The 26901-nt window shown below is 61.4% G+C and overlaps 3 protein-coding genes across 7 annotated transcripts; all 3 read right to left on the bottom strand.

The window, feature by feature from the left end:
• Nucleotides 1-787: 787 nt before the first annotated feature.
• PA2G4 (proliferation-associated 2G4) lies at nt 788-11088 on the bottom strand. 2 transcript variants are annotated; one of them, XM_031609328.2, is made up of 13 exons: nt 10872-11088; nt 9204-9332; nt 8611-8716; nt 8312-8381; nt 8019-8111; nt 7281-7344; nt 5072-5150; nt 3947-4025; nt 3520-3653; nt 2864-2958; nt 2383-2510; nt 1810-1863; nt 788-1524 (listed from the first exon to the last, which is right to left on the bottom strand). In XM_031609328.2, exons 1-13 carry the CDS (start codon nt 10957-10959, stop codon nt 1459-1461), a joined length of 1185 nt encoding a protein of 394 aa, XP_031465188.2. In that variant the 5' UTR covers nt 10960-11088; the 3' UTR covers nt 788-1458. The 2 variants fall into 2 exon arrangements, with proteins under 2 accessions (XP_031465188.2, XP_089984665.1); XM_090128539.1 differs by having other exon boundaries at nt 10901-11067.
• A 339-nt stretch (nt 11089-11427) lies between these two features.
• On the bottom strand, nt 11428-24331 carry ERBB3 (erb-b2 receptor tyrosine kinase 3). 4 transcript variants are annotated; one of them, XM_090128537.1, is made up of 28 exons: nt 24180-24331; nt 21410-21561; nt 21079-21265; nt 20337-20462; nt 19889-19954; nt 19691-19809; nt 18756-18897; nt 18557-18670; nt 18350-18470; nt 18198-18271; nt 18036-18126; nt 17491-17690; nt 17268-17400; nt 16686-16776; nt 16460-16614; nt 16183-16236; nt 15857-15998; nt 15562-15681; nt 15368-15466; nt 15101-15286; nt 14859-15014; nt 14360-14435; nt 14142-14288; nt 13960-14057; nt 13737-13883; nt 13419-13487; nt 12900-13164; nt 11428-12573 (listed from the first exon to the last, which is right to left on the bottom strand). In XM_090128537.1, exons 1-28 carry the CDS (start codon nt 24256-24258, stop codon nt 12032-12034), a joined length of 3951 nt encoding a protein of 1316 aa, XP_089984663.1. In that variant the 5' UTR covers nt 24259-24331; the 3' UTR covers nt 11428-12031. The 4 variants fall into 4 exon arrangements, with proteins under 4 accessions (XP_089984663.1, XP_089984664.1, XP_089984661.1 ...); XM_090128538.1 differs by having other exon boundaries at nt 13737-13880; XM_090128535.1 differs by lacking the exon at nt 24180-24331 and having other exon boundaries at nt 21410-22336.
• Nucleotides 24332-24890: 559 nt separating this feature from the next.
• On the bottom strand, nt 24891-26362 carry RPS26 (ribosomal protein S26). The gene is made up of 4 exons (XM_031609340.2): nt 26209-26362; nt 25480-25657; nt 25095-25225; nt 24891-25001 (listed from the first exon to the last, which is right to left on the bottom strand). Exons 1-4 carry the CDS (start codon nt 26209-26211, stop codon nt 24966-24968), a joined length of 348 nt encoding a protein of 115 aa, XP_031465200.1. The 5' UTR covers nt 26212-26362; the 3' UTR covers nt 24891-24965.
• Between the last annotated feature and the right edge of the window lie 539 nt (nt 26363-26901).

Below are 26901 nucleotides of genomic sequence, written 5' to 3'. Positions count from 1 at the left end.
GCCGTAGTCGCCCCTCCCCGCGGCATGCCGGGAGCTGTAGTCCGGAGCCCGGCCGCCATTTTGCACAGCGCCGCCCTTCCCGGCCCGGCGCGCAGCGAACCGAACCGCCGCCCCAGTCAGCAGAGCCACGTCTCCGTGCAAAGAGATGCCACGAGTCAGCTTTATTTGGAAAACAGAGTCGGTTACAGAGTTCTTCTCGGGAGCTCTCGCTTTTCAAAACCTGAAACAAGCGGGTTTTGTGTTTCTTGTATCAAGAGGTACATTATTGACGGAAAAATAGAAAATTAAATAAACCCCCGGCAGTCTCAGCGGTCTGTACGTCCGCGGGGCGGAGTTGCTCTGCACGGACGCGGTACCGAACACCCGCAGCTCCCGGGGCGGCGGGACGGAAGGCGCAGCGCCGTTCGTCCCAATGGAGGCTGCGCGCCGGCTGCAGCGCGTGGCGCTGCCCGCAGGACCGTCGGCGTTCAGCCCCGTTTGGCCGCAGCTGAGCAGTTGGATACCAGCGAAGAACAGCCCTGCGCACCCAAGCAATTGAACTCCATGTTTGTTAGTGGGTTGCTTGGGGTTTTTTCCCCTTAAAAAAGGCTCGCTATAGAAGAGTGGGACCCCTGGCTGCTCTCAGCCCGCATCCACCGGCTGGAACGTCATCGCAGCTCGCAGGCGTTGGAACGAGTGAGCCCAGCATCGCAGCACGGAGCAGCTGCTGCCCCCCCGTGCAGCGCTGGGCACCGGCTGCTTCCTCTGGCGTTGGGTATTCGATTTAAAAACAAGCTCACCACAGCAATCTCTTTAAAAATAGAGTGTTTATAGGTAAACCAAGGCAGAGACAGAGCGCAGTAGACGGGACGGTCTACAGTCTCACCGGGGACATCAAATTTGCTGTTTTTCCCAATTATAAACGTACAGTCTAAAGGTTAAAAGAGTGAGAAATGCTCTGCCTCGAGGTAACGGACAGAGATCCTGCACGGCCGGGAGGAGCTGACAGCTCTGCGGGCAGATCACAAGCACAGATCACTTTTCTGAGGGCATTATCAGCTTTTTTTTCCTCCAAGAAAATCTGTAAAGGGAAAAATTAAAAACAAAAAGAGGAGGAAGAAGAAAGCAGGCAGCTCTCCACGCTCCCTCTCTCACTGGGAATGGCTTAGTTGTTCACCTCCTTAACAAGTATGAGTAGTATAAAAGGTTAGAAAGATATAGACTAGCTTTTACTCCTGATTTTATTTTTTCTGCTTTCTTTTTTAAGTAGTCTGAAGTGGCAGAGAGAATCCTCCCTCATTGGCAAAATCAATAGGAGCTGGTTGTAGTCAGTGGGAATCCAGACTGTTTGCTGTTTGGTTGTAAGAGACAAACAGAGCTAGATTTTGTTTCTGGTTGTTTTTTGGGGGGTTGGGGAAGGGGTGTTTGTGTGTGTGTGTGTGTGAGAACCGGGTGCTCTGCAGAAAGAGCAGGAGCTGCTCAGTCACCGGCCTCGTTCTCTTCCGCCGTCTCTCCCGTGGTGGCATTCTCTGCATTCTTGGAGGCCTGTGGAAACAAAGCCACAGCCACACTCAGGACAGGGACCCACAGACCATGCATGGCCACCACAATGGTGGCCACAAGGAGCCCACCCGAGGAACCCTTCTGGGAGGAAAACAGGACTCTCCATTCCACAGGACTGCTGCTCCCCGCACCGTGGGCATCCCAGCACATTCTTTAAGTGCTGCACTGAAGCAAGCCCAAAACACAACCATGCAGGAACTGGGTTAAGCCTGGGCACTGCTGATCACAAGAGCCGTGCCAAATCCTCCTAAAATGTGACTCAATTACCTTCTTTTTCTTCTTTTTCTGGGTCTTCCGGCTTGCAGAACTTTGTAGAAGGGCCTAGAGACAGGAAGGAAACATAAGCCGTATTCTTTTTTTTGACAGAAGATGAAAGGAAATGCCTTTAAAGCAGAATGAGCATTGCCAGCCACTGGAGGAATGGTGGTAAGTCCTAATGGGCATAGTGACAGATGGAGAATGCCACAGCATCGCGCTCTGCTGAGGCACGAGGCCTTGAGGCCAGCTGTCCAGGCTTCTCAGTGACTCGTAAGAAAGGGCTGGGTACTGCTATCCCAAGCAAAAGCTTGTGTTTGATGCAGGAAATAGGAGCCCAGCCTGGTCTAAAGTACATTCTTGGGGCTGCAGGATTACAATGAGCCACTGACTTGTACCACGACCTCCTGCTGTCCTTGGGCGCGCAGGAAATTCGGCTGTAAGGGCCGAGCTTTTGCTTTTTAAGCTCCTGCCTCAAAGCAGACTTCTGGATTTCACTTCCCTTCATCCCAAGCAGTATGAACGAAGGGTGACCCGTGTGACGTGCTACACCTGTTTTTATGTATTATTTCTTTTTAAACCAACCTTCAGCTCTCCATCTTGCACCTCAAACTCCGACTTGTAGAGCTCAGGTTCGAAGGGGCCGCTGGTTATCCTCATAGGACCGTTAGGCATTAAAAGCACTGTGAATTTGAACTGTGCAACAAACTCTCCTGCAAAGCAGAAACAGGCATTACTGCACCACAGCAATTCCAGCTCCTGTGCCGTTTCCACACTGTCACTGCTGCAAACCATCTCGTGGGAACTCCCTGGTAAGCAAACCAGAGGACTTCAACCATCAGTCTCTCCTGTCTGGGGAATTACTCTGAGAAATCTCAACTAAGCGCTGGAACAAATCTGAAACAAGACCCAGAAGCCAGCAGGTAGTTGAGTTTCCTGGAGGGTGGATGCCAGGGCCCTCAAAGCATCTCTCTGGCACTGAAACAGCAGCAGTCAGCGTGAGGCTGGGGAAGTGCTGAACACCAGTCCACATCCAGCTCCCAGTCCTCCCCTCAGCAGCACTCACCTTCCTTTTCATAGAGGACGTTGAAGGGCTGGAGCAGCTCATGTTTGGCGCATTCCACCACCCCCATCCTGGCCTTCTTCTCATCTTCAAATGCCCTGCAGAAGAATGGGAGCCACAGCTGAGGCAGATTCCTCCCCACAGGCTTCAGAACGGCCCCTGGGCTCAAGCTGGAGACTTTCTTTGCTTTACATCCCTCTTGCCCAGCAGTGCTGCTGTCAGAACAGGGAACTGCTGGAGGAACTACTGCCTTCAGAGAGCAGAGAAGACAAGTGGATTTAAGGATGGAAAGGGCCTGTCAAGCGAATGTTGTTTCCTTATTTTCGGACTGAGTGCTTACAAAAACTGACTGGATCTGTCTCCTCTCTTCATGCTGCAACCTGATAGTATTTTATTTTAACCACAACTCCAGGCTCCTCACCTGCCACACAAGGCACAGGAGATTCTCCTGTCCTCATACTGTGCCTGGGATTCCAGCTTAAGCCTGTAACTTCCTTCCTCCACCCACTCCGAGGCTCAAATACAGCAAACTGCAACATAAAGCAGCAAGGCTGCCTCCACCTCTGTGGCAGATAATCAATCAAATCACTTTTGCTGTCAGCACGGTCTGTAAGCTCATGCAAAGCATCCACGAGGAGGTCATGAATAAAAGCAAATACCTGAGAGTAAATGGCATAGTATCAAAGCGCCTCTCCACCTCGCTGAAAAAGGCACGGGAGGTTTTCATCTTCAAGCCGTACTGTTTGGAGGGGTCCCTTTTGTAAATTGTAGTTCTCTGCCCAGCATCCTTTGCCTGAAAATGCAAATGGAGGTGAGAGCAGGGAAGGAGCAGAGCAGCAATTCCTCAACATCAACCAACAGCCCACGTGTGTCAGGGCAGTTAAATCTGACAAGAGCTGTCCGTATTCTGACCCTGTAAAAGCACACCTTAACTCTGATGGAAAAATCTACACCCAAAAAGACAGAGAGGTTTCCTGCTGGGATTGGCACATAGAAGGATCCAGCTGTGAGCACCACTCATTGGTGATGACTGTTTGGAAACAAGCTGCTTTGACTGCATGCAGAGGAGCAGAGAGCCAGACTCACCTTTCCCTCTCCACTGCTGACAAGAACATCAACAGCATAAACTTCGTGAACCTCAAATTCTGCTTTTTCATGGTCCTTCCTGGAAGAAAGAGGTTTGGTGAGTCAAAGAATGTTAAGAAGGCAAAACCTTTGTGGCTACACAGCCACAGCTCCTCAAACAAGCCCACACTGAGCTTAGCCAGAGAGGGTGTATGGGCATGAAGCAGTGCAGGGTGATGCATAAAGCAACCAGGACCTTGACCAGAAGAGCAAAAGCTGGCACATAAGTTGAAGACTTGCATGTTGGGCACTAGAGCTGGTCAGTGACAAGCTGGCAGAGAAAAACAGTGACAGACCAGTGGTGTTCCTTCCCAATGAATGGGGGGAGGTCTCTGACACTCAGCACCAGCTCTGTGAACTTACGGTCACATCCTAGGCAGACCAAGGGCCCACCTGGCTTATCACTATACCTGAGACCTTGCAAGCCAAGCTCTGGATTAAACCACTGAGCTCTAAATACCCAGCCTGAGACTCTAACCTCACTGCATCCCTGAGGGAGAGAAGATGCTGGAACAGAACAGAGAGAGATGTCCTGCTCATTAGCTCGGAATCATACTGAGATCTTATTGACAGTGATCACCCTCCAGTGGGCTCCTGGCAGCTTCTGTGAGACAACAGCAGGCCTTGGCATGCCTCCTGGGGAACGAGCATCCACTGCCACGACCAGCAGTCGTTGGTTATTTTGCTGGCAGCCCCCAGGGCCACAGGCTGTAATTTACTGATGGAGACTCCTTCGAGAAACTGGACAGCAACCAAGAACACCTGCAGGTGCCAGCAGTCCCGTGTCACTGACTTTCAATCTTTCTTTCTCAGAACAAAACCCAAGCACAGAAGCCACAGCTCGTGTTCACACAGCCAAGGTATGGGGGTAACGAATTCATTCTGGATCAGACTTTCAAGAGGCAGCCCAGGGAGCAGTTTTCCTTGGTAAAATTCCACCACGGTGGCACTCAGCCACTAGGTGCAAACATACCTGCTCCACCCCCACTCCATATCACAGCCAAGAAAGTGAGAAATAGGATCAGAATCCCAGACTTAGCCCCACCCCTCCCACACACAGGAGAAAGCTCCAGAGGTGATGCTCACTTTTGCTGGTCTGTAGGGTTCTGGATGATTGTTTTCTCCCCATCGATCACGTGCTGCTTCAGCTGGTGTGACAGCATCCCTGCCGAGATAAAAGAATCCATTAACACCTCAGAGCTGCAAACCAGCTACACGGGGGCTTGCATCATTAACACTTCAGCGCTCAGGGCTGAAGCCTTCAGCTGGAGCCAACTGTTGAGCAAACTGGCTTGGGTGTTAGCACTTCCTTAGCTTTACTCTGTTGTAGACATGGAGCTCCCCAAAGCCCTCCCTGACTTCAGGGATGCTTTCTCTCCTTAGTGGGAGAAGCTGCAAGCAGCCAGGGAAGAACTGCTGCTTAACAAAGCAGCTTGGAACACATTGGAGGTGAACCTGGGTGTGAAATTAACGGAGACTTCAGGTCCTGTCACCAGTGTCTCAGCTGCACAGCACTCAAAGCACATTTTGTGGGCTGAATTCACTTTTCCTTTCTGCTCTATGGTTCACCTCCAAACTGAAGCCCAGCCCATGTCCCAGGACACAGCCCAGCACAGATATATCTGTCTCCATTCAGGATGGACAGCGTGAGCCCCCCTGCCAGCAGCTCTGTTTGTTTCCATCAGCTGGGGCCTGAAGCTGCTGCCATTGCCTGGATAATTACGGCACTTGGCTGTTTCCAAAACAGTGGCTGCTCAAACTCCCTTGACAGCGCGAGCAGCCGCCTCCTCACTGCAGCTCATGCCATGCTTTTTCACAGAGAAAGGAGCAAAGCATTGAGGAGACCCACAAAGCCATCCCACACAAGAACAGGAGCTGACGTTCCGGGACTGGGCCAAGGAGAGCAAAGACACTGAGCCAGCTTTACAGCACTAAAGGAAATTTAACTAATAGCAGACAGATCTAATTGTGGCTAATCAGTGATGTCACTGATTAGAAGAAAGGCATTCGCACATGCCAACATCACGCTGAGCCCTCTCACCACCTCTCAAACAAGAGCTCTGCATTCTCAGTTCAAATAGAAGCTGCCCAGGGCCTCCCCACCCACCCGTTATCAACGCTGTGAAGACAGCATGAATCGGTTTCTCGTTGTAAGGGAGGAAATTACATACCCTGCACATCTATGGGCATCTTTTGCGATGGATCCTGCATTACAAACAAGCTTTTATGTATTCACAGAAGGGGTTTTAACTACAAGGGGTCAGGGCTGAAGCAAAGGGCCAAGAGATTGGCACGAGGTCAATGGGAAATCCAAAAGCCAGAACACCGACTGCCATCCCTGGAAGCCCACATCTACTGTTTCCACATGAACACATCTTTTAAACAAATATCATAAAACACAAGGGAAAGAAGGATCTCTGGTTTGGAAAGCATGTTGAAGTGAAGGCTGCTACGTTGAGAGGTGGCACATGTAGGACCAGGCATTTATACAGACTGGAAGGAGCAGCCCTTGAGAGCAGCCCTGCAGAGAAGGACCTGGGGGTCCTGATGGATGCAAAGCTTAACATGACTCAGCAGTGTGTGATTACAGCTTGGAAAGCAAATGGGATCCTGGGCTCCATCAGCAGAGGGGTGGCCAGCAGGGGAGGGAGGTGATTGTCCCCCTCTACTCTGCTCTTGTGAGGCCCCATCTGCAGCATTGCGTCCAGGTCTGGAGCCCTCAGTACAAGAAAGGCAGAGCGGTTGGAGAGGGTCCAGAGGAGAGCTATGATCAGGGGACTGCAGCACCTCCCTTCGAAGACAGGCTGAGGGAGCTGGGCTTGTTCAGCCTGGACCTCATTGCAGCCTTTCAGTACCTAAAGGGAGCCTACAAACAGAAGGGGAGTCAGCTCTTGGAAAGGGGAGATGACAGCAGGACAAGGAAATGGTTTGAAGTTGAGGGAGGGAAGATTTAGGTTGGATGTCAGGGGGAAGTTGTTTGCTGTGAGAGTGGTGAGGTGCTGGAACAGCTGCCCAGAGAGGCTGTGGATGCCCCGTCCATCCCTGAGGTGTTGGAGGCCAGGTTGGATGGGGCCCTGGGCAGCCTGGGCCGGCGTTAAATGTGGAGGTTGGTGGCCCTGAATGTGGCAGGGGGGTTGTAGATTCATGATCCTTGAGGTCCCTTTCAACCCAGGCCATTCTGTGATTCTGTGGCCGGTAGTCAGGAAATGCTCCCCAGAGTTTGAATAGGACAGCTGAGGATTGAGTGTGTGATTAAAACATTGCTGCTCTGCATCAGCTGCTCCCCAGCCCTTACCTTCGATGGGCGTGCAGTGAAACGAGTGGGCTATTTTGTTCCACGCGTCTGTCACTTGTGTATTCTGGATGAAGAACACATGTAAACACATTAAGGGTTTAGAACTCAAGCCAGAAGCACGACTGTTAATTTTCACCTGGCAGTGTTTGGTGATAAAACCAAGTGGTGCTCTAACACCTCCAAAAAAAGGAGGAACGGTGGCAGGCTTCCATTTTTAATCCCCCATCAACAAAAATAACGTGGAACATGAGGTCAGCTCAGCCTCCTGCACTGCACCCGGTGCCTTTTCACACGTCACTCCTTTAGGAGATAACACGGGGAGCCGAGAGCAGTGCTGGAAGTTACTGGAATAGTAACACGGAGCTGAAGGAGAATGCCTACGGCTGCTGAGGTGTCTGAGCAGCGGGCGAGGGAGAGCTGTGAGTGGGAGATGGCAGTGAGCGTGGCACAAAGGGTCAGCTGTGTGCACAGCTGCCCCCAGAGAGGATGGGAAAAGCAGCACTGCTCCTCTGTGGGTCCTGCAGGGATCCGGAGCTGCTGCCTGCAGAGCTGCTGCCACCCAACCCAGGGCTCGGTGCTCCCAGGAACGCTCAGCTGTCTGCAGACAGCTGCCTTTAGATTCCCCACATAGATGGGCCATTCTTCCCAGGCGATGTCACAGGCCTTTATTTTTATACAGCCCATCTCTGCAGAGCTCTCCCCGCACCGGGACACACTCACACACACACATTCCCTCACCTGGTTTCCAGGCTTTACCAAACGCAGCGCGGCCTCAGCACAGAGATGAGCTGCCTTGATGACATCAGCTTTACGGCCTGACACGGGGTTTTCCTGAAAGAACAGAAAAATAAAGGCTCGTAGGGAGCAAGTCTTTCTCCCTCTTATCAGCAAGACTGCCATTCTGACTGCCTAGAGACAGAGATGCAGATCCAGAGTGGGGGATCTAGACGAGAGTAGGAGCACTCCCATCTCCACAGCTCCACCATTAGTCCCTCCCTTGTTAAAAAAGTGCTGCCCTGTGGAAAACCTACCTTTGAGGCATCTATGACAAAACTGTGTGCTACATTCGCTATGAAGCCATCGACGTGGACTCCCAAGTCACTGCAACACAAAGAGAGTTAATTACAGGTGGGGCCTAATGGCTCGGGAAACTGGTGTGACTTCTCAAAGCATTCGAAGATGCAGGCATATTTAATAAAGCTTGACTAGATTAGTTGTTACATTCTGTAATTAGCCACATCGAGGAAGTACTTAACACAGCAAACAGGACTAGAATGCAAAGCCCAGATGCCAAGAGCAAGCTCATGAGAAACATAACCAAGACGCTTACATTTTGACCAAGTCTCCATCTTTGAGGATGTAGTCTTGGTCACTCTTCAAGGGGGAGAAGTGACAGACACAGTTATTTACCGATATACTCGTTGGGAAGGCAATACCTGTAAAGGAGAAAGAGAAACAGCCCATGAAGTCTGACAGCCTCACACAGAGCTCAGCAGTGTGGACTATCACTGAGTTTGATCTTTTTCGAGCAGGGTAAGGTGCCTCATTGAATAATCCCCTGGTGAAGGAGCACGAGGAGCACAGCACATGGTGCTCTCCTGCCTCAGCAGCCATCAAAGAAGTTGATCCTTGGCACTAAGACGCGTGCAAAAGGGACCACAAGTGTGCAGAACACAAATCAGTGACACAACTCAAGTGTCACACAATTTCCACAGCTACTACAGGCTGACTGCTGAGCACAGGGCTGGCCTGCCCAAAGGGAGGACATTGTTGTCCAAAGTAACTCTTATTTCAGGGAGTGGAGCATTGAACTGGGAAGCACCAGCTCAGCAGCGATGCTTACAAGCAGGAGAAACGGGATGAGTTGGGTTTCTGCACTGCTGCCCAGCAGGACAAGCCTGGTGACCCAAGCAAAGGCCTCACCTTTTTTCATTTCTTTTTCCTTCTTGAAAATCTTGCCGGTCTCCTCCATGATCATGGCATCTCCCTTCTCACACAAGCACAGAACCGATGCTCCCGAGTTCGCCTCTTCGACCACAGCACGCAGGACCCCTACAGAGCAGCACAGACATGGGGCAGGTTAACCAAACATCACACAGCACCACGAGTCCGCTTTGTTTCTGACAGAGGGGAACATTCTGGACTCAGCTTTGCACCTACAGAGCTGCAGATACGCAGAGAACCCACTTGAATTCGTATTGCTTTTTGAGAACCAAAGCAGGAGCAAAGCAATGTATGCTGGGATGTGCACAGGTGAAGCACTGCAGCCTCACACGGAGGGTTGGCACACAGAAACACTGCTCTCCCACATTCCTTCCAGAGCACTCAGAGCTACAGGAACAGGTTTGAAAACTGCTTGGGAGACGCACAGCACATCAAAGAGCAGAGGGGCAGCGCCGCGGGCTGCGTGGGACCAGGAGGAAACCGCCCTTACTCTGCAGAACTGCGTCTGTGTGGCAGCACTGCACCCACACTGGGGCATATCCTGGTGCATACAATTACCAGTTGGGCTCCAGGATGGGTGTCAGCATGCCTCGTGCTCTACAGAATGGGGGGAAGGACTGCGAGCCCACGGCTGTCCCAGCACTGCAGTTACATTTTGCATCTTTTCTGTAATCTTTTCATGGGTCCCAAACGTTGGTGAGGGATATAGATAAGAGGGAATGCTCTTATAAAGACCACCTTTAGTAGATGGCAGGGGACAAAAAGGTGAGAACAGGAAGCATTGAAGTGCTGTGGAAGGGCAGATGGAGAGCTGGTGTTTGTCAGAGCAGCAGCGCTGAGCAGGGAACCCTCTGAGCTCCGTGTCCCAGAGGCACAGCTCTGCCGAGCCGGGAAACCCCTGCTGCTCCTCCGGGTTCGTTCAGGGCAGCAGCAACAGCGCAGCGACCCCGTCCCACCCCGGGGCTGTGCTCTAAGCGGGGCCACGCCGCCGTCCCCCACGGGCCGAGAGCCCCCGGCCCCTCCTGAGAGGATCCCGCGGGTCGGGGAGCATCGGGAGGCCCGGGGTCGTGCAGAGCCCGCGGGAGCGGCTGTCAGCTCCGCCGGGACAGCGAAGAGGCGGCGGAAAGAAACGACGAAACAGCAGCGGGGGCGGGGGGGGCACGGCGGAGTTCCCGGCACTGCCCGGCCCCGGGAGCGCGCCTCGGCCCGGCGGGGGGGGGGCGGGAACAAAAGAGCGGAACGTTCAGCGCGGGGGGGCTGCGGGGCCGCGTGGCCGAGCCTTGCACTCGTTCCTACCGGGAGGAACCGGAGAGATCCGGGCGGGACGGGGGGCAGCGCGTGGAGCGCGGCCGGGCCCTGCCCCCCCTCTCCTCCTCCCGCCCGGTGCACGTGGGGCGCGGAGGCCACGTGCGGGCAGCGCCCGCCGCGCGGAGCCGGGCCGGGGGAACCGGAGGGGCACCGCGGGGTGGGGGGGGCGGCACCGGGGATCCCCACCCCCCACCCGGGGATCCGCGCGGCCGCCCCCGGCCCTTCAGAGGCCGCCATCGCCGGGTGCCCGGCTCTCCCCCCTTCCCCCCCCCCCAACCGCGGCCCCGCGCGGCCCAGCGCCGCCTCCCGCCCCCCTCAGCCCCGCGGCCCTGCACTCACGGTTGGCGATGTCCCCCCCCATCTTGTACTTGGTCACCACCAGGTCCTCGGCGATGGTCAGCTCGGCCGCCTCCTCCTCTCCCGACATGGTCGGAGCCCCGCGCCCGCCGCCGCTGCCGCCGCTGCCGCTGCCGCCCCCCCGCCGCCGCCGCCGCGCTGAGAACCCGGGGAGCGCGAGCGAGAGAGCGCGAGCAGAGCAGGAGCGCGGGCTCCGCGCGGGGCACGCTGGGAAGCCGAGTCCCCTCCCCCTCGGACTCCAGCTCCCGGCAGCGCGCGCGGCCCGGCCCCGCCGCGGACTCCAGCTCCCGGCAGGCGGCGCGGCTCTCGCGAGAGATAGAACCGGAAGTAAGGCCGGAAGCGGTGTGGGCTGGCGGAAGTAAAGTGCGTAGCGGGCGCTGCTCTGCCTCGTGCCCGTCGCTGCCCCGCGGCGCGGCAGCCCCCGGCAGCCCCTTCCTCTTCGCCTTTGCCCCCCCGCTCCTCCCGGGGCTGCCCGCAGATCCCGGCCCATCCCCTGCCCATCCCTCCTCCGTCACACATCAGCAGCCGCAGCCCGTTCTATTCCAACCGTATTTATTCCACGTTTACAGACGAGACCCGACTCGGTCCCTGGGAGCGGGGAGATGCTCGGAGTGCAGTGGAAGGGCCTCTGCGGGGCCCGCGGGCACGGCCCAGTCCTGACCCACGGGTCCCTCGGGGGGCCGGGTAGCCGTGCAGCGTGGGCACGCTGCCCAGCCTGCAGTCAGGGGTTACCCTCAATCCACCCCCTGCAGGAAGCAAAGAAACACAGGGCCTCCCGCCCACGGCAGCCGGGAGGACCCCAACCCCACAGGTAGCCCCCCCCCCCCAGCCCAAAAGCAAGGACCGAGACCCCAGCCAGGGCCTGCTGCTGCAGTCCTGCACATGGGGAGCACCGCGGGGAGGGGGAATGCTGGGAATACCGCTGGGGCATGGCAGTGGAGAGGAGAGGGGTCCAAGCCCCCCCTCCCAATGGGGCCTGGAGGGTTTGGGATCAGCCCCACACCCAGGCAGGGCCGCCCCCCCCCAAATCCCATGTCTTCATGTCCCCCATGGAGCTTTGTCTTGTGTCCTCCATCCAGCACCAGTGTGGGGGGGGATGATCCTTCATATCCAGTGTAAACAGCTGGGGGGGCAGGGGGTCCCTACGTCCGCTGGGCGTCCATCTTCGTGAAGAGGCGGCTGTGCCAGTAGTCGGGGTTGTCGAAGGCACAGTCCGAGGCCTCCAGGCTGCGCAGGGGCTTCATGCAGGCTGGGGGGGGTCCGGGGGGGCTGCGGCAGCCAGGGCAGGGAGGGCCACGGGGGGCCAGCACCGCCTCCATCTCCTCGTAGCCCTGCTCCTCAGGTGGGGCCGGGGCGGGCTCCCCAGGACGCATGTCGGTGTAGCCGTCATGTCGGGGGGGGCAGCCCTCATGCCGGGGTCCCGGCCCCCCCACCACGTTGCCCAGCGAGCGGCTCAGCCGCGGCTGCTTGTTCATGTACTCATAGTCCTCCTCCTCCTCCCCACGGCCCGGGGAGGGCCCTACGGGGCTGCCCAGCTCTGAGCCCACCTCCATGTATTCGTAGCCCAGCTCCTCCAGCGAGGCTGGCCGAGGTGGGGGGGCTTGTAGAGAGGCCCCAGGCTGCCGGTTCATGTACTCGTACTCCTCCTCCAGCTCTGGTGCTGAGCCCCCCGTGGGCTCTGGTTCTGCAGAGTGGAAGTCAGACAGTGGCTGTGCCCCCACAGATCTACCCACGGGACTGGGGCTGAGTCCCAGGGGGCTCAGCTGTGCCGGGGGAGGGGTTTGGGGAAGGGGTTTGAGGAAGGGACCACCCAGCCCTCCCACCAAATGTTGAGTCCTCCAACCCCAACCCTGCAAAGATGGAACCCCAAACTCAATTCTGGGGCTGAAGCTCCCAATCTATAGGAGTCCCCCAGCACCCTGCAAGAAGAGACCCCCACCCACAGCCTAAACCCTGCTGGGAAGGAACCCCCCACAATAGGGAATGGGACCCCCAAGCTGGGACCCTCACCCCGTCCAGCGCAGCTGGGTGTGACGTAGCCATTGGCGTCCTCCTCACTGCCCTCTGAGCTGGGGGGCGGGGGGGGGAAGCTCTCCCTCTGGGACAGGTACGCGCTGTCCCCCCGTGAGCGCAGGCTGCGGCAGAGGCTGCCCGACAGCGACAGCCCCTCGGCCAGGTCCAGCTCTGAGGCCGTGCCCCGGCCCTCCGATGACTCCGACACCGTCCGCCCCACAGATTCCTGGCGGCTGCGGCGTGGTGGACGCGTCCCAGTGCCCTGTGGGACATGACAGTGGTTGGGAGGGGAGAGGGGGGAGTGGTCCGTTACCACCCCCTCAGTGCCAGCGCTTCGGCCTCAGAGCTCCAGCACCCACAGACCCCCCTCACCCCTGAGCCCAACCCCCCAGTGCAATGAAATAAAATGAATTGAAATGCAATGAAATCCGCTGCAATGCAATGGAACGCAATGCAGCCCAAACCCTTTGCTCTCCTAGATGCTCCTCTTCTCCCTCCCACCCCTGCTCCAGGTACCTGGCGGCTGCTGAGGCCGGGCTGGTTCATGGGGATGTATCCAGCTGGAGGGCTCAGCAGGCTGGGACTCTGGGGGGGAACACGGGGGGGTTGGTACAAAGCGGGGCACCCCATCCCACAGTGGTAATGGGACTGGGGTCCCCACTGGGGTGATGGCTTAGGGTTAGCGTCAGCTCTGCCCCCCCAGGGGGAGCTGGGATCTGGGGGAGCCATCTGGGGGACTCCAGCCCCACGCTCTGCCCATAGCACGTCACAGGAATCCATGCCCAGGATGCAGCCAGACCACATCAGGGGCCCCAGGGGGGCGGGGGGGCTCACCCGAGTGCAGCTGCCCCGTGGCCGAGGGGGGCAGAGGCCAAAGGACACATCCAGCTCCTCCTCCTCCAGCTCCAGTGTCTCCATCTCATCCAGCTCTTTGTCGCTCAGGGTGGGGGGCTCAGCGGGCGGCACGGCCCCACTCTCCTGCTGTGGGGATGGGCACATGAGGGGCTGCAGGATCCCGGCCCAGGGGGGGGGGGGCCGAGGGGGGGCTCTCACCCACCTTGATGACCAGGTAGCGGGGGGGGTCACGCGCCATGCGGGTGAACTCATTGGCCAGCTCCTTGAAGGTGGGGCGGATGTTCTCATCGATCATCCAGCCTGGGAGCAACCAGAGAGGGTCGTGGCAGGGTGGGGGCCACGGGCAGGACCCCCCCCCTTGCCAAGACAGTGCCCCCCACTCACATTTCACCATCACCATGTAGACGTCGATGGTGCAGATGTGGGGCTGCGGGAGCCGCTCGCCCTTCTCCAGCAGGTCAGGAACTTCTGGCAAGCGGATCCCGGCGTACGGCTCAGCCCCAAAGGTCATCATCTCCCACAGCGTCACTCCTGGGGGGCAGCAATGTGAGCACAGGGTTGTGGGGGAGGGCAGATGGGGTGCCGGGGGGGGCTGCACTCACCGTAGCTCCACACGTCGCTCTGGTGTGTGTACTTCCCAAAATGGATGCTCTCCAGTGCCATCCACTTAATGGGTGTCTGAAAGGACAGAGGGGGTTGGGGGTGTGATGGGCTAGGGGGCACGGGGGCAGACCGGGGGGGGGGAGGGGCTGGGGGATATGGGGATGGATCAAGGAGTGGGGGGTGAGGAGTTGGGGGGCATGGGGATAGAGCTGGGGGGGTGAGTTAGGGGCTGGAAGACATGGGGACTGACCCAGTGGGGGAGAGGGGGAGGGGCTGGGGTACAGGGACAGATTTGGGGCTGGGGGGGGGCTGGGGGGCGTTGGGACAGACCTGGGGATGGAGGGAACGCACAGAGCAGGGGCTCATAGCACACAGGTACTGGGAACATCCAGATGGGAACAGCTCTATGGGATAGGATTTGGGGGGCACACGCAGAGTGGGGGGGGACCCGCGGCACAGGGTTTGGGGACACAGAATCACAGCAATGCGGGGTCCCACCTTGACCTCGTTGTAGAAGTACTTCTTGTCATCAGGGTAGAGCAGATCAGCAATGCCAAAGTCGGCCACCTGCGCCTGGCTGGGCGACTTGAGCAGCACGTTGCGCGCCGCCAGGTTGCGGTGCACCATGCGGTGCTCCTCCAGGTAATACATCCCCTGCGTGCGGGGCGGGGGTCAGCGCGGCAGGGTGGGGGGGTGATGGGAGGACCCTCCCACCCCCCCGGCCCGCAGCCCAGGCTCACCTTGGCCACCTGCACGCACCAGTTGAGCAGCAGCTGCGGGCTGATGCTGCCGCGGTTCTTGCGCACGTAGTCGAGCAGTGAACCCAGCGGCAGCAGCTGCGTCACCAACTGCAGCTGGGGGCCGGGGCAGATGCCCAGCAGCCGTACGATGTAAGCGTGGTCCAGGCTGCCAATGGCCAACATGTGCTGGGGGGGGGAAGGGGGAGCTCAGCTATCAGAGTCAGGAGAGCGGTGGGCAGCTGGGAGGGGGCACGGTGCCGGACTTACGTCGGTGACAGCATGAAAGGACTGCTGCCCGCTCCAGTCCTGGATCACCTTGATGCTCACTGGGATCTTGATGGAGTCACCATCTGGGATCCAGATGCCCTATGGGGTGGGATGGGGAGGGGGATGAGATGGGGGTGGGATGTGAGTGCTCTGCCGGCTCCACTGACCCCCGCACCACCACCGACCCCCCTCACCTTGTGCACGGTGCCAAACACCCCCGAGCCCAACACCTTCAGCCGCTTCAGCTCCGTCTCCTTGAAGATGCGAGCCAGCACCTTGTTGGCCTTCTCACTGGGGTCCAGCGGCTCCAGGCTCTGCAGGGGGAGTGGGGACAGAGATGGGGACGGAGAGAAGGAGGATGGGGAAAAATGGAGTGGAAGCAGACAGGGATGAGGATGGATGGGGACGGATGGAGCAGCGGACACAGATGGGTGCAGGAGGGGATGGGTGGAGGTGGGCACCCCCTGCCCGCCGGATCCCCCCGCTCACCTCCCCCCGCTCCAGGTAGCGCCGCATCGCCCGCTTCTTCTGGATCTTCTTGCCACGCCAATAGAGCAGGGAGAGCAGGACGCAGGAGCAGGAGAGGAAGAGCCCCCCAACCACCAGCACTGCGATCACTGTGGGGGCTCTCCTGGGTGGGGGGACGGGGTTCGGCTCAGGTGCCATCCGCCCCATGCATTGCCCACGGCTGTGCCCCACAGCAGGGAGACAGCATGGCCGGGGGGGGCACATACAGACAGGGAACGCATACAGAAGTGGCACAGCATGGCACAACGAGGCCAAGGGACCCCATAAGCCCCCTAGAGACCCCATACCTGGCACTGGGCAGTGCATCCCCCAGGCAGTCCCGCAGCAATGGCCCTGTGCACCTGGGGTGGGGGGGAGGAGCAGAGGGGGGTGAGCCGTGCGCCACACACAGCCCCCTATTGCTCTGACTGCTTCCCATTCTCCTCCATTCCCCCCATTTCTCCCCATTTCCCCCACCGCATCCCATTCTCCTCCATTCCCCCCCATTTCTTCCCATTCCCCTCCACTGCCTCCATTTCCTCCCACTGCCCCCATTCCCCCCATTCCCCCGTTCCCCCCACACACCCACGGGTGCAGTTCTCATGGCAGGGCCGGCACTCCTGGCTGCTGTCTGGGTATTTGTAGATGGGGCCGCGCTCGCCCAGGATGCCTTCGGGGCAGCGCTCCACGCAGTGGGGTCCATCACGATAATGGGCGCAGCGGGTGCAGGTGTCAGCGCCCTATAGGGCAGGGGGTGTTGAGCACCCAGGGGGTGTCCCTGCTGTCCCCGCCCTCCCCCTCTGTGCCGTACTGAGCCGTTGCAGGTGATGCCGCCCTCCACGCGCTCGCACTCCGGGTGGCACTCGAAGCATTCCGTCCCTTCGGCGAACTCCCGTGTCTCACTGTGGGATGGGGTGGGGGTCAGCACTGAGAAGCCCCCAGGGGACGGCCCACCCTGATGGTCGCTATGGGGTCTGTCCCACCCAATGCTTCTTATGGGGTCCGTCACACCCCAGTGCCACCCATGGGGTCCATCCAAACCCAATGCCCTTCACTGGGTTGATCCCACTCCAGTCCCCCCAAGGTATCCATCCCACTCTGATGCCCTTCACAGAATCAGTCCCACCCTGATGCCCCCCATGGGGTCCACCACATCCCCGTGCTCTCCACAAACTCCATCTGATCCCAATACCCCCTATGGCCTCCATCACACCCTGATGCCCCCCATGGGCTCTGTCCAATCCCAATGACCCCCTATGGCCTCCATCACACCCCAGTGCCCCCCATGGAATCCATCACACCCCAGTGCCCCCTATGGCTTCCATCACACCCCAATGCCCCCTACAGGGTCCATCACACCCACCACCCCTACGGGTCCCCCATCCCCCCTCACCCCTGGGTGAAGCTGCAGGACTCCACGCAGACCCCACGGCGGCTGTAGTGCCTGCAGGACAGGCACTGCGCAGGGCCGGGCCCCCAGCAGCCATCAGCAGAGCACAGCGGGTCGCACACCTTCCCCTCTTGCTCTGCAGGAACGGGGGTGGGGAGAAGGGGGTCAGCACGCGGCCCCCAGCCCCTCATCCCACCCCAGCCTGCCCCCCCAGCCCCCCACTCACGGCATTTGCCACGCGGTTTGTTGTTGCGGATGTCGAGGTCGGCGCGGCGCCGGGACAGCGCTGCCCACTGCACCGTGTGCAGGTAGCACAGCCGGCGGTTCTCCGTGATGTAAACCCGTCCTGCGCTCACCTCCCGCAGCGAGCGCAGCCCCAGAGACGTCACGTTGTCGTTTTTCATGATGAGAAGGGAGAAACCCCGGCTGGGGGGGGGCAGGAGAGGTCAGGGGGAGGGATGGTGAAGGGGATGGAGAGGGACCACGGAGGGGTGTGGGGATGGGGGAGAACGGGGGGGTGGAGGGGCAGAGGGACAACAGTGGGATGTGGAAGAAGGGGGTGTGCAGCTGAGGGATGAGGGGACGTGGGGGCAGAGGGGACCACGGTGGGGTGTGGGATGATAAAGGGGCGATGGGGGACACACAGCTGAGGGACACAGAGGGAAAACGGTGGGATGAAGGAATGGGGGAAGGCCAGAGGGCAGCGGGGATGAGCAGAGGAGGGACAGAGGGACCAATGGGGACAGGGGGTTGGGGAGGGGGGGGTCTCACTTGTAGAGGCTCCGTCCACCAATGGTCTCCAGGTTGGAGAAGACGCTGAAGTTGTGCATGTGCTTTGGCCAGGACTGGATGTTGAGGTACCCTGAGGGGGGTGGGGGGTGAGGGGCTGTGGGGGGGGGAGTCCCAGCACCCCACCCCCGGCTCCACTCCTACCTGTGATCTCCCGCACCGTGCGGAACACGTTCAGCTTCTCAGGGTCCAGCGCCGAGATGTTGCGCCAGGGGTCCCTGCAGGACCACGGCTGTCAGCAGGGGGGGGCTGGGACCACAAAGCCCCCCCCACACACACACACACCCCCAGCTCACCCCTCCAGGCCGGTGATGAGGAAGTCCAGGTTGCCCAGGATCTTGGTGCAGTTCACAAAGCTGTCGATGTTGCTGGAATCCACCGTTTGGTAATGGCTGCCGGCCCCAGTGCCCTCACAGGCTGCATTAAGGGGGGGGCACACGTGATGACAGTGCATCCTACCCCCCCCAACCCCAACCCCAACCCAGCCCCACACACCCCCACACCTTTGGGGCACAGCCCGGCGCACGGCTCGCACATCTTCAGCCCGTTCTTCTCCACTTCCATCTTGTTGCTGGGGCAGGCGCGCACGCACGAGCTCTGATCCACCACGAAGTTATCTATGGGGGGAGTCGGGGGCTCACTCAGACCCCCCCCCATAGCCTCCCCATGACCCCCCCCCCCGCCATCCCCCGCCCTGCTCACGGGGGCAGCTCCGCACGCAGACGCTGCCATACTGGTACTTGGTGTCGGGGTTGGGCTCCAGCTGGAAGGTCAGCTTGTTGTAGATGAGCGGCTGCGGGCACAGCGGGACGCAGGCACCGCTGTCATTGAAGTGTCGGCACGCCTGGGGGGGCAGGGGGTGTTGGGTGGGCGGACGGACAGACGGAGGGGGAAACAGGGATGGAGAGGGACGGAGGGATGGGTAGAATGGATAGAAGGAAGGACAAAGGGATAGACAGGTGGATGGACAGCTGAATGGACTGGGTGATAGAAAGATGGACAGAACGGACAGGAGGAAGGACAGACAGACAGGTAGATGGGCAGAGGGATGGAGAGACAGAGGTTTAGGTAGAAGAAAGGACAAAGGGACAGACAGATGGACAGAGGGATGGACAGAGGGATGGGGTGATAGAAGGATGGACAGAACGGACAGGAGGAAGGACAAACAGGTAGATGGACAAAGGGATGGGCAGAGGGACAGACAAAGGGACAGATAGAGGGACAGACAGACACCGCCCAGCCCACACAGCACGGCCCCACATCCACCCCTCAGTGCACAGGTGGGAGCCGTCCCCAGAGATGGACAGAAGGACGGACACACAAACAGACCCCCCCCACCCCCAACCCCACACCCACCCTGGGAATCCAAAGATGAAGACCCTCCCCCACCCCCCCCTCCCAATCCACGGACAGACAGACATGCAGGGTGGCTGGATGGACAGACGGACACACAGTGGGGATGGGTGGACAGACAGCCCTCCCCCAGCATCGCCCCATGAATACCTGGGGGGGGGGGAGGGAAGGGCGGGTGGCACAGGGACAAGACTCCCACCCCACAGAGGGGCAGACAGACAGACTGACACAGAGGATGGACAAACAGAAGGAGGGACGGCTGGGCAGTGGGGGGGGTTACATACGAAGCAGTGGGTCTGGAGGGGACCGGTGCAGCCCCCCGCACACTCCTCATGGCAGCACTCGTTGGGCGCCCGCCCGAAGCAGCGCCCGTTGCACTGCGGGGCACAGATGGTCTTCGTCACTGCGGGGAAAGGGGGGTGAGTGGGGTGTGGGGGGGGCAGCACCCCATAAACTCCCCCTACGCCCCCCCCGGTACCCACACTGCTGGCAATCATCGGGTCCCGGCCCCCAGCAGTGCCCTCCGCAGCTCTCGTGGCACGGGGCGCCTGTGGGACAGAGCACAGTAGGGTCGGGGGGGGTGGTTAGGGTTAGGGTTGGGTCTGTGTGGGGTGAGGGGTCAGTGTGGGGTCAGTGGGGTCAACGTGAGGTCAGTGGGGGGATGGGGGTCACTGTGGGGTCTGTGTGGGGTCTGTATGGGGTGAGGGGGTCAGTGAGGGGTGTGGGGTCACTGTGGGGTGTGGGTCAGTGTGGAGTCTGTGTAGGGTCAGTGTGGGCTGTATGGGGTCAGTGTGGGGTGTGTGGGGTCAATGTGAGGAAGGGGGGTCAGCGTGGGATCTGCATGGGGTGTGGAGTCAGCGTGGGGTCTATGGGGTCAGCGTGGGGTCTGTATGGGGTGAGGGGTCGGTGGGGGTGCGGTGCCCCACGCACACGCTCTGCCGTTGTCCCCCACCACGGGCTCCAGCCGGGGGTCCCGCATGATGTCCCTCCACTCCACGGTGTCCACGTGGCACAGCTGCTCGTTCTTCTCAATGTAAACACCACCCGCCAGGATCTCTGTGGGGAGCAGAGCGGGGGGCGTTGGGCTGTGCCCCCTCCCTGGCCCTAAGGGATGGCACCACTGGATGGGGGGGGGGGGGGCATGGAGGATGGCACTGCTTCGTTATGGGGGCACCATGGGGACACGGCACCACTCTGGGATAGGGAAAATGGAGCACAGGCATGGCAGAGCCCTGGGGTGGGCAGAAGGGGGAAAATGTCACTGCATGGGGACCGTGGAATGCGGGGTGGCATCATAGTGGGAGGGGACAGTGGGGAATGGCACTGCTCCAGGATGGGGGCGACCATGGGGCACAACATCACCTTGGGATGGGGACAGTGGGGTACAGGGGGATGGCACTGCTCTGGGATGGGGGACCACAGGGATGGGGACAATGGGGACACGGCACTGCTCTGGGATAGGGACAGTGGGGTAAAACAGGGATGGCACTGCTATGGGATGGGGATCACTGGGATGGGGGACCACAGGGCACTGGGAGCGGCATTGCTCCAGGATGGGAACCATGGGGCACACCCGGATGGCACCGTGGGGCGCAGCCCCACCGCAGGACAGGGACCTTTGGGGGGGGGGGAGGGGTGGCACCAAGTGGGGACGCCAGGGACACGGCCCCACCTGTGAGGCGGTTGAGGCCGAGCTGGCGCAGCGCGTGCGTGGCGTTGGGGTTGTAGTTGAGCAGCACGAAGAGCGCGTACTTCTCCTCGTAGAACTGCGTCCCGCGGATGACGCGCAGGTTGCGCAGAGGCAGCGTGGAGAAAACGTTCATGGCAATCAGGATGTAACCCGTCACCTCCCGGATGGTCTGCGGGGATGGGATGGGGATGGGATGGGGATGCAATGGGGATGGGATGGGGATGGGATGGGGATGTGATGGGGATGCGTCACCCCCACAGCCCCACAGCGGATGGTGGGTGGGTGGGTGGGTGTGGGTTGTCCCCCCCCACACCTGTAGGAAGGAGAGGTCCTGCGTGTGGTCAATGAGGACGATCTCCAGGTTGCCCATGACGATCTCGCAGTTGTTGTACATTTTGTGCAGCGTTCGGTACTGATGCTGCGCATCGCCTGTCACGCTCAGCCCGTTCAGCGTCCCTGCACACACTGTGGGATGGCACTGCTGGGGGGCACCGCGCCCCGACCACCACAGCCCCAACCCCACAGCGTCCCCAGTCCAATACTGTCCCCAACCACGGCATCCCCAACCCCACAGCATCCCCAACGGTGTTCCCAACCCAGTGCCATCCTCAAACTCAGTAGTGACCCCAAGTCCACAGCGTCTCCAACTCCCATACTGTCCCCAACTCTGGTGTACCCAACCCCACAGCATCTCTAACCCCAGTAACATCCCCAGCCCCACTGTCCCCAGCCCCAACAGTCTCCTCAAACCTGGCATCTCCATCCCCAGTGTCCCCAATCCCACAGCGTCCCCAACCCAATCCTGTCCCCAACCCTGGCATCCTCAACCCCACAGCGTCCCCAACCCCAGCACTGTCCCCACACCTAACAGCGTCTCCAATCCCAACACTGTCCCCAAGCCCACAGCATCCCTAACCCAGTAATGTCCCTAACCCCACAGCGTCCCCACTCCAATACTGTCTCCAACTCAACAGGGTCCCCAGCCCCACAGTGTCCACAACCCCAGCAACGTCCCTGACCTAACAGCGTCCCCGACCCCACAGCATCCCCATCACCACAGTGTCCCCAATCCTGGCATCCCCAATTCCACGGCGCCCCTAACCTAACAGTGTCCCCAACAGCGTCCCCAACCCCAACAGTGTCCCCACACCTCGCCCACACCCCTCCCAAACCGACACACCCCGTTCCACCGCATTGCCCCCATCCCCTCCTAAATGACCCCATCCTTCCCACATGATCCCTGTCCCCCCCCCCCCCCCACTCCCCTCACGGTGTCCCCCCCTCGGTGACCACGGCGGTGCCCCAATTTACCCCTCGTCCCCCTCCCGTCCCCCCCCCCCCCGGCAGTGCCCTCCCCTTTGGCCTCGTCCCCCTCCCACGTCCCCGTCCCCGCCCCTCCCCACGCACCACCCGAACCGGACGGGTGAGGATTGCGCAATGCGGGCGCTGCGGGCAGCGCCCCCCCCCCCCCACACCCGGACTTCGGACTCGGCCCCCGCCCCCCCCCCCACAGCCCCAGGGTTAATGATTCCCTGCCCCCCCCCCCCCCCCCCCCCGACGGGGCGCACAGGGCCTCTTTGTGTGCGGGGCCCCCTCCCCGCATCCGCACAAAGCGCTGATTGTGGAGCGGGTGGGGGGAGCGGAGCCCCCAAAAGGCGGCGGGGTTGGAGGGGGGGGCTCGCACCCCCGGGGGGTTCAGTCCGGGCCCAGACGTGACTCAGCCCCGCGGGGGGGGCACGGGGCGCTCAATGGGCGCTTTGTCTGTGCCGGCACAGGGGTGGATAAGGGCCCGCGCCCCCGGGGGGGTGCAGAGGACGGGCACAGCTCAGTGCAGCGCAGGAGGGGCGCGGGGGAGGAAGGGGGGGGCTATAGCAGCAGCAGACCCCCGCCTGCCCCCCCCCTCCCGGGGTCGGAGCTATTTCCATGGGAAGGGGCTAAAAAAAGGCCTCAGCTGTGGGGGGCGCGGCCGCAGCCCCGACGCCGCGGGGATGGGACCCCCACAGCCGCCACTGGGGGTCCCGAGGTGGGCGCAGCGCTGCGGAGCTGTGGGGACCACGCGGTGCTTTGGAGGTGTCCCCCCCGCGGGACCCCCCGTGCACCTGCCCGGGCCGGGGGGGACGGGGGGGGCGGCGGCAGCTCGGCGTTATCAGCGCGCTGAGCCCGACGGCAGCTCCGGAACGCCGCTATCTGAGCGCCCCGACGGCCCCTCGGCCAGGAATAGCGCGGCGGGAGGGGCCGAAGGAACGAAACGGAACGGGACGGGGGGGGAGCCGACCTCCCGCCCCCGACCCCGCGGGCGGCACAAAGGGGGCTGTGTGCGTGGGGCCGCGCTCCGGCCCCGAACAAAGCGGCTCTGAGTTGGGACAGGGGGGGGACGCTGGGATTTGGGGGGGGAGGTGGAGGGTCGGAGAGGCGGTGCGGCCATCGGTGGGTGCAGGGGAGGGGGGTGGGGGTTGGAACCCACGGAACCCCTCGAAAAACACCCCGTGGTTTCGGTGCTGTCGCGGTCCTCGCGTCCCCCCGACGTCGCGCCCACCCCGCGCCGCGCCCGCAGCACATGGCCGCAGCCGCAGCCCCTCCCGCTGCGCTCCCGCACGTTCGCCGCACCGCGCCCGGCCCCACCCCCGCCTTCTGCCCTCGATGTTTTCCTTTTGGGGTTGAAAAACAACACCCGGGTTCTGCCCGTCCTTCCGGGAACCGCGTCCCTGCTACCCGCTCCCCGGTGCGGCGCCAGGGGGTCCCGGAAAGGCTCCGGTCGCCTCCTCCCGGCCCGAAATATCCGCGGAGCTGCGGGGGCTGCAGGTGCCGCACGGGGGGGGAGGGGGAAGGCGGGTTTCGGCTGAGGAAGGGGTGCGGGGGAAGCCGAAGGGTTTTACCGGGTGCGGACCCCCCTCGGCCCCCGGTGCGGCGTTTTTTCCGGGGTCGCGGCGTTGAGAATTGGGCGCGGGGACCGGGAACTTCCGTGGGTCCGTCCGCGCGTCCCGGGACGCAACAACGGCGCCCTGATTCCCGATAACCCCGAGCTCCGCCGGTGCCCGCACCGCTCCCGTGCCCCGCACATCCCGTCCCGGTGCGGTGCTCACCTGCCTGACCGGAGCCTGGCGCGGGGCTGAGGAGCAGCAGCAGGAGAACGGCGCAGAGCAACGCGCCGGGCCGGGGCATCCTCGGCGCCTCTCCGAGCGGCGCCCGGCGGTTGCGGCGTGCCCGGGCGAGGCGGGGGGAATGCACCTGGCGCGGGGCCGCCGGGGCGGGACGGGCTGGGCCGGGTGGGGCGGGGCGGGGGCGGCCCCAAAGCTGCGGGACGGCGGCAACCGGGGACCCCGCGCAGCACCCGGGGTCGGGTCCTTCCGCAGCCCCCACACCGCGTGGGGAAGTCGGGATCCCGCAGCCCTGCCCCGAAGAGGGGAGGGGGGGGGGGTCAGGTTGCTGCTCCCCCCGCCTTGAGCTGAGCAGGATCCGGGGTGCGTCCCCAGCCGCAGCACAACACAGTCCTGCCCGCAGACCCCGCCCCCTCCCCACAACACCTCGCTCACCTGCGGAGCCCCAGCGCTGCCCACCCCCCCCTTAGACAGGTAACACCGTGCAGAACAGGACAGGATCCCACAGGGGCACCCTGGTGGGGTACAGCACCCCCCCCCAATCATCTCTGCAGAGGGGGGAAAAGGGCACTGCTCCCCTCCATGAGGCGGTGGAAACCCCCCCAGAACAGCCCAGGGAACCCCACAAACACCCACACAGAGTCCAAAGCAACCCCCCCCACCCCCCCTCATAAAACACATAGGCACAGAGCCAGGTTTGGTCTCAAGTCCTTTATTCAGACTGAACTCAGGGACATTTTCAGCCCAGGGACATTTCCAGATATCTTCTTCTTACATGGGCTTGGGGGGAGGCCGTGGGGCTGCGCCCTGCAACACAAAAGCAGAAGGTCAGTGAGATGCACGGGGGAGAGGAAAACAGATCCCAACCCTCCCGGTGATCCCCCCCACCCCAAAACGCACCGCTGGCCTGAAGCGAGGCGGGGGGGTCCGGTCCTTGCGGGCCTCCCGTGAGCGGTTCCTCACCACCTTACTGTGGATGGCACAGCTGACGCAGTAGTGCAGCTTGACGTACAGCTTGGGCAGGACATAGGCTGCAAAAAAAAGGGGGGGGGGCAAAGAGGGGTGAGCCCCCACCCTATGGGGAGGACAGCATCCCCCATACGGGGATGACGGGGGCACTCACGGGGCTGCAATGCCCCATTAACCACCGCTCCCCAGTGGGAATGCAGCACCACGCAGTTGTCAGTGCAGCCCCCACTCACTCAAGGCATAGACCTGTTATGGGGAGGGGGGAGTGGGAAACTGCAGCCCAGAGCCCCCCCAGCGCCCACCCCGCAGCCCTTACAGTCGAAGACGCTGGCCTCCGAGATGTCCCTGACGGCTGCAGCCTCCACGATGTTCCTGATGACGAATTTCTTGATGGCTTTGTCCTTGGGGACGCAGCGGGCGCAGTTGGTGCAGCGGATGGGCTGGACGTGGCCGCGGCCCTTCTTGGCACGGCCGTTGTTCCTCCTCTTCTTCGTCTGAGGTGGGATTGAGGAGGGGGGGGAGCAAAGCCCAGAAGTGCCATGAGCCCCCCCAGCTCCTCCTGGCAGCCCCCCCAGGCACAGTGTTACCTCCCCACACAGCCTAAACCTCCCCACATCCCCCACAGAGACTCCCGTGGGCCCCTCACTCCTCAGCCCCCCCTCAACCTCCCACCGCCCTACAAGGATCCCTCGCTTCCCCCCCTAAATACCCTCAGCACCCCCCCCCCACAGACCCCAACCCCGTAAGGACCCCCCCAGAACTTCCCATAACCCCCCACAGACCTCCACGCCCGGCCCCCCAGCAATCCCTCATCTCCCCCCTCCACTCCACCATCCCACAACGACCCCCAGCCCCCCCCCCATTTCCCCCTCATTTCCCCACAGCCCCACAAAGCCCCTCCCTAAGGACCCCCCCCCACAGCCCACCCCACCTCCATACAACCACCGCGGTCCCCCCGCACCCCACGAGGCCTCCGCGCGTCCCCCCGCCCCTCAGGCCGCCCTCTGCCCCCCCTCCGGCCCGATCCGCCGCCGCCGCCGCTCACCATCGCGCTCCCGGGGGCGGCGGAAGAGGGCCCGGCCACGCGCCGCCGCCTTTATATAGCAGCGCTCCGCCCGGAAGTGCCTTCTGCGCCGCCCGGAAGTGTCCCCTGCGCCTCACGCGGCGCCCCGCAGCGCCGCTCCGGGCCCGCAGAGCGGCTCCGGTTGTGGGGTGACGGGGTGCGGGGGTGGGGCCGGGGCCGCGGCCGCGAGGGTTGGGGGAGACGGGATCGGGACTACTTTTCCCGCGCGCGGCGGAGGGATCCGCGCAGTGCGCGTGATGGTGAATCGACTGCGTACGCCGTATGCGTGGCGTGCGTCACGTGGTGCGTGCGCGCCGCGGGGGTCGCTGGGAAATGTAGTCCTGGCGGTAACGCGCGGCTCGGAAAGCTGCGCGGGGGTCCTGGGGCACGGGGATCCCGGGTCACGTGGCTTCCCCCCCGCAAAAAAAAGTATCCTCAGCCCCCTCTGGAGCGTCCTGCGTCCCCATTTATATCTTGCACCCCGAAGGGTCCTGAGCTCCCCCCCAAATAAAAGAGCACCCAAAATATAACCTGCAGCCCCCCAAAAGAGGCGCCCTACGCCCCCCCCGAACGTTTCCCCCCCCCAACCCTGCGGTGTCCCAACGCCCCCCGCCCCCCCCCCCAGCGACGCGGCGTTAAATTATGCGGTTTATTTGTAACAGACCTCAGCCGTAC

The sequence above is a fragment of the Phasianus colchicus genome, chromosome 33 (assembly GCF_987193195.1).
Source record: "Phasianus colchicus chromosome 33, bPhaCol1.hap1.1, whole genome shotgun sequence".
NCBI lineage: Eukaryota > Metazoa > Chordata > Aves > Galliformes > Phasianidae > Phasianus > Phasianus colchicus.
The sequence above is the reverse complement of the archived record's forward strand: the minus strand, read 5'-3'. Positions and strand labels throughout refer to the sequence as shown.

What these genes read in the sequence shown, in the direction of transcription:
- PA2G4 (XM_031609328.2), bottom strand. Translation starts at nt 10,959, where the DNA reads ATGTCGGGAGAGGAGGAGGCGGCCGAGCTGACCATCGCCGAGGACCTG. An exon ending in TTGTCATAGATGCCTCAAAG is followed by an intron (nt 8,112 to 8,311) that starts GTAGGTTTTCCA and finishes CTGTTCTTTCAG; the next exon opens with GAAAACCCCGTGTCAGGCCG. An exon ending in TGCAAGATGGAGAGCTGAAG is followed by an intron (nt 1,864 to 2,382) that starts GTTGGTTTAAAA and finishes TCCTGTCTCTAG; the next exon opens with GCCCTTCTACAAAGTTCTGC.
- ERBB3 (XM_090128535.1), bottom strand. Translation starts at nt 21,859, where the DNA reads ATGGAGATGCCAGGTTTGAGGAGACTGTTGGGGCTGGGGACAGTGGGG. An exon ending in GGGGGACAACGGCAGAGCGT is followed by an intron (nt 19,955 to 20,336) that starts GTGCGTGGGGCA and finishes TCTGTCCCACAG; the next exon opens with GCGCCCCGTGCCACGAGAGC. An exon ending in ACTTCTACAACGAGGTCAAG is followed by an intron (nt 14,436 to 14,858) that starts GTGGGACCCCGC and finishes CTGTCCTTTCAG; the next exon opens with ACACCCATTAAGTGGATGGC.
- RPS26 (XM_031609340.2), bottom strand. An exon ending in GGAGGCCAGCGTCTTCGACT is followed by an intron (nt 25,226 to 25,479) that starts GTAAGGGCTGCG and finishes TTTTTTTTGCAG; the next exon opens with CCTATGTCCTGCCCAAGCTG. An exon ending in CGCCTCGCTTCAGGCCAGCG is followed by an intron (nt 25,002 to 25,094) that starts GTGCGTTTTGGG and finishes TTTGTGTTGCAG; the next exon opens with GGCGCAGCCCCACGGCCTCC.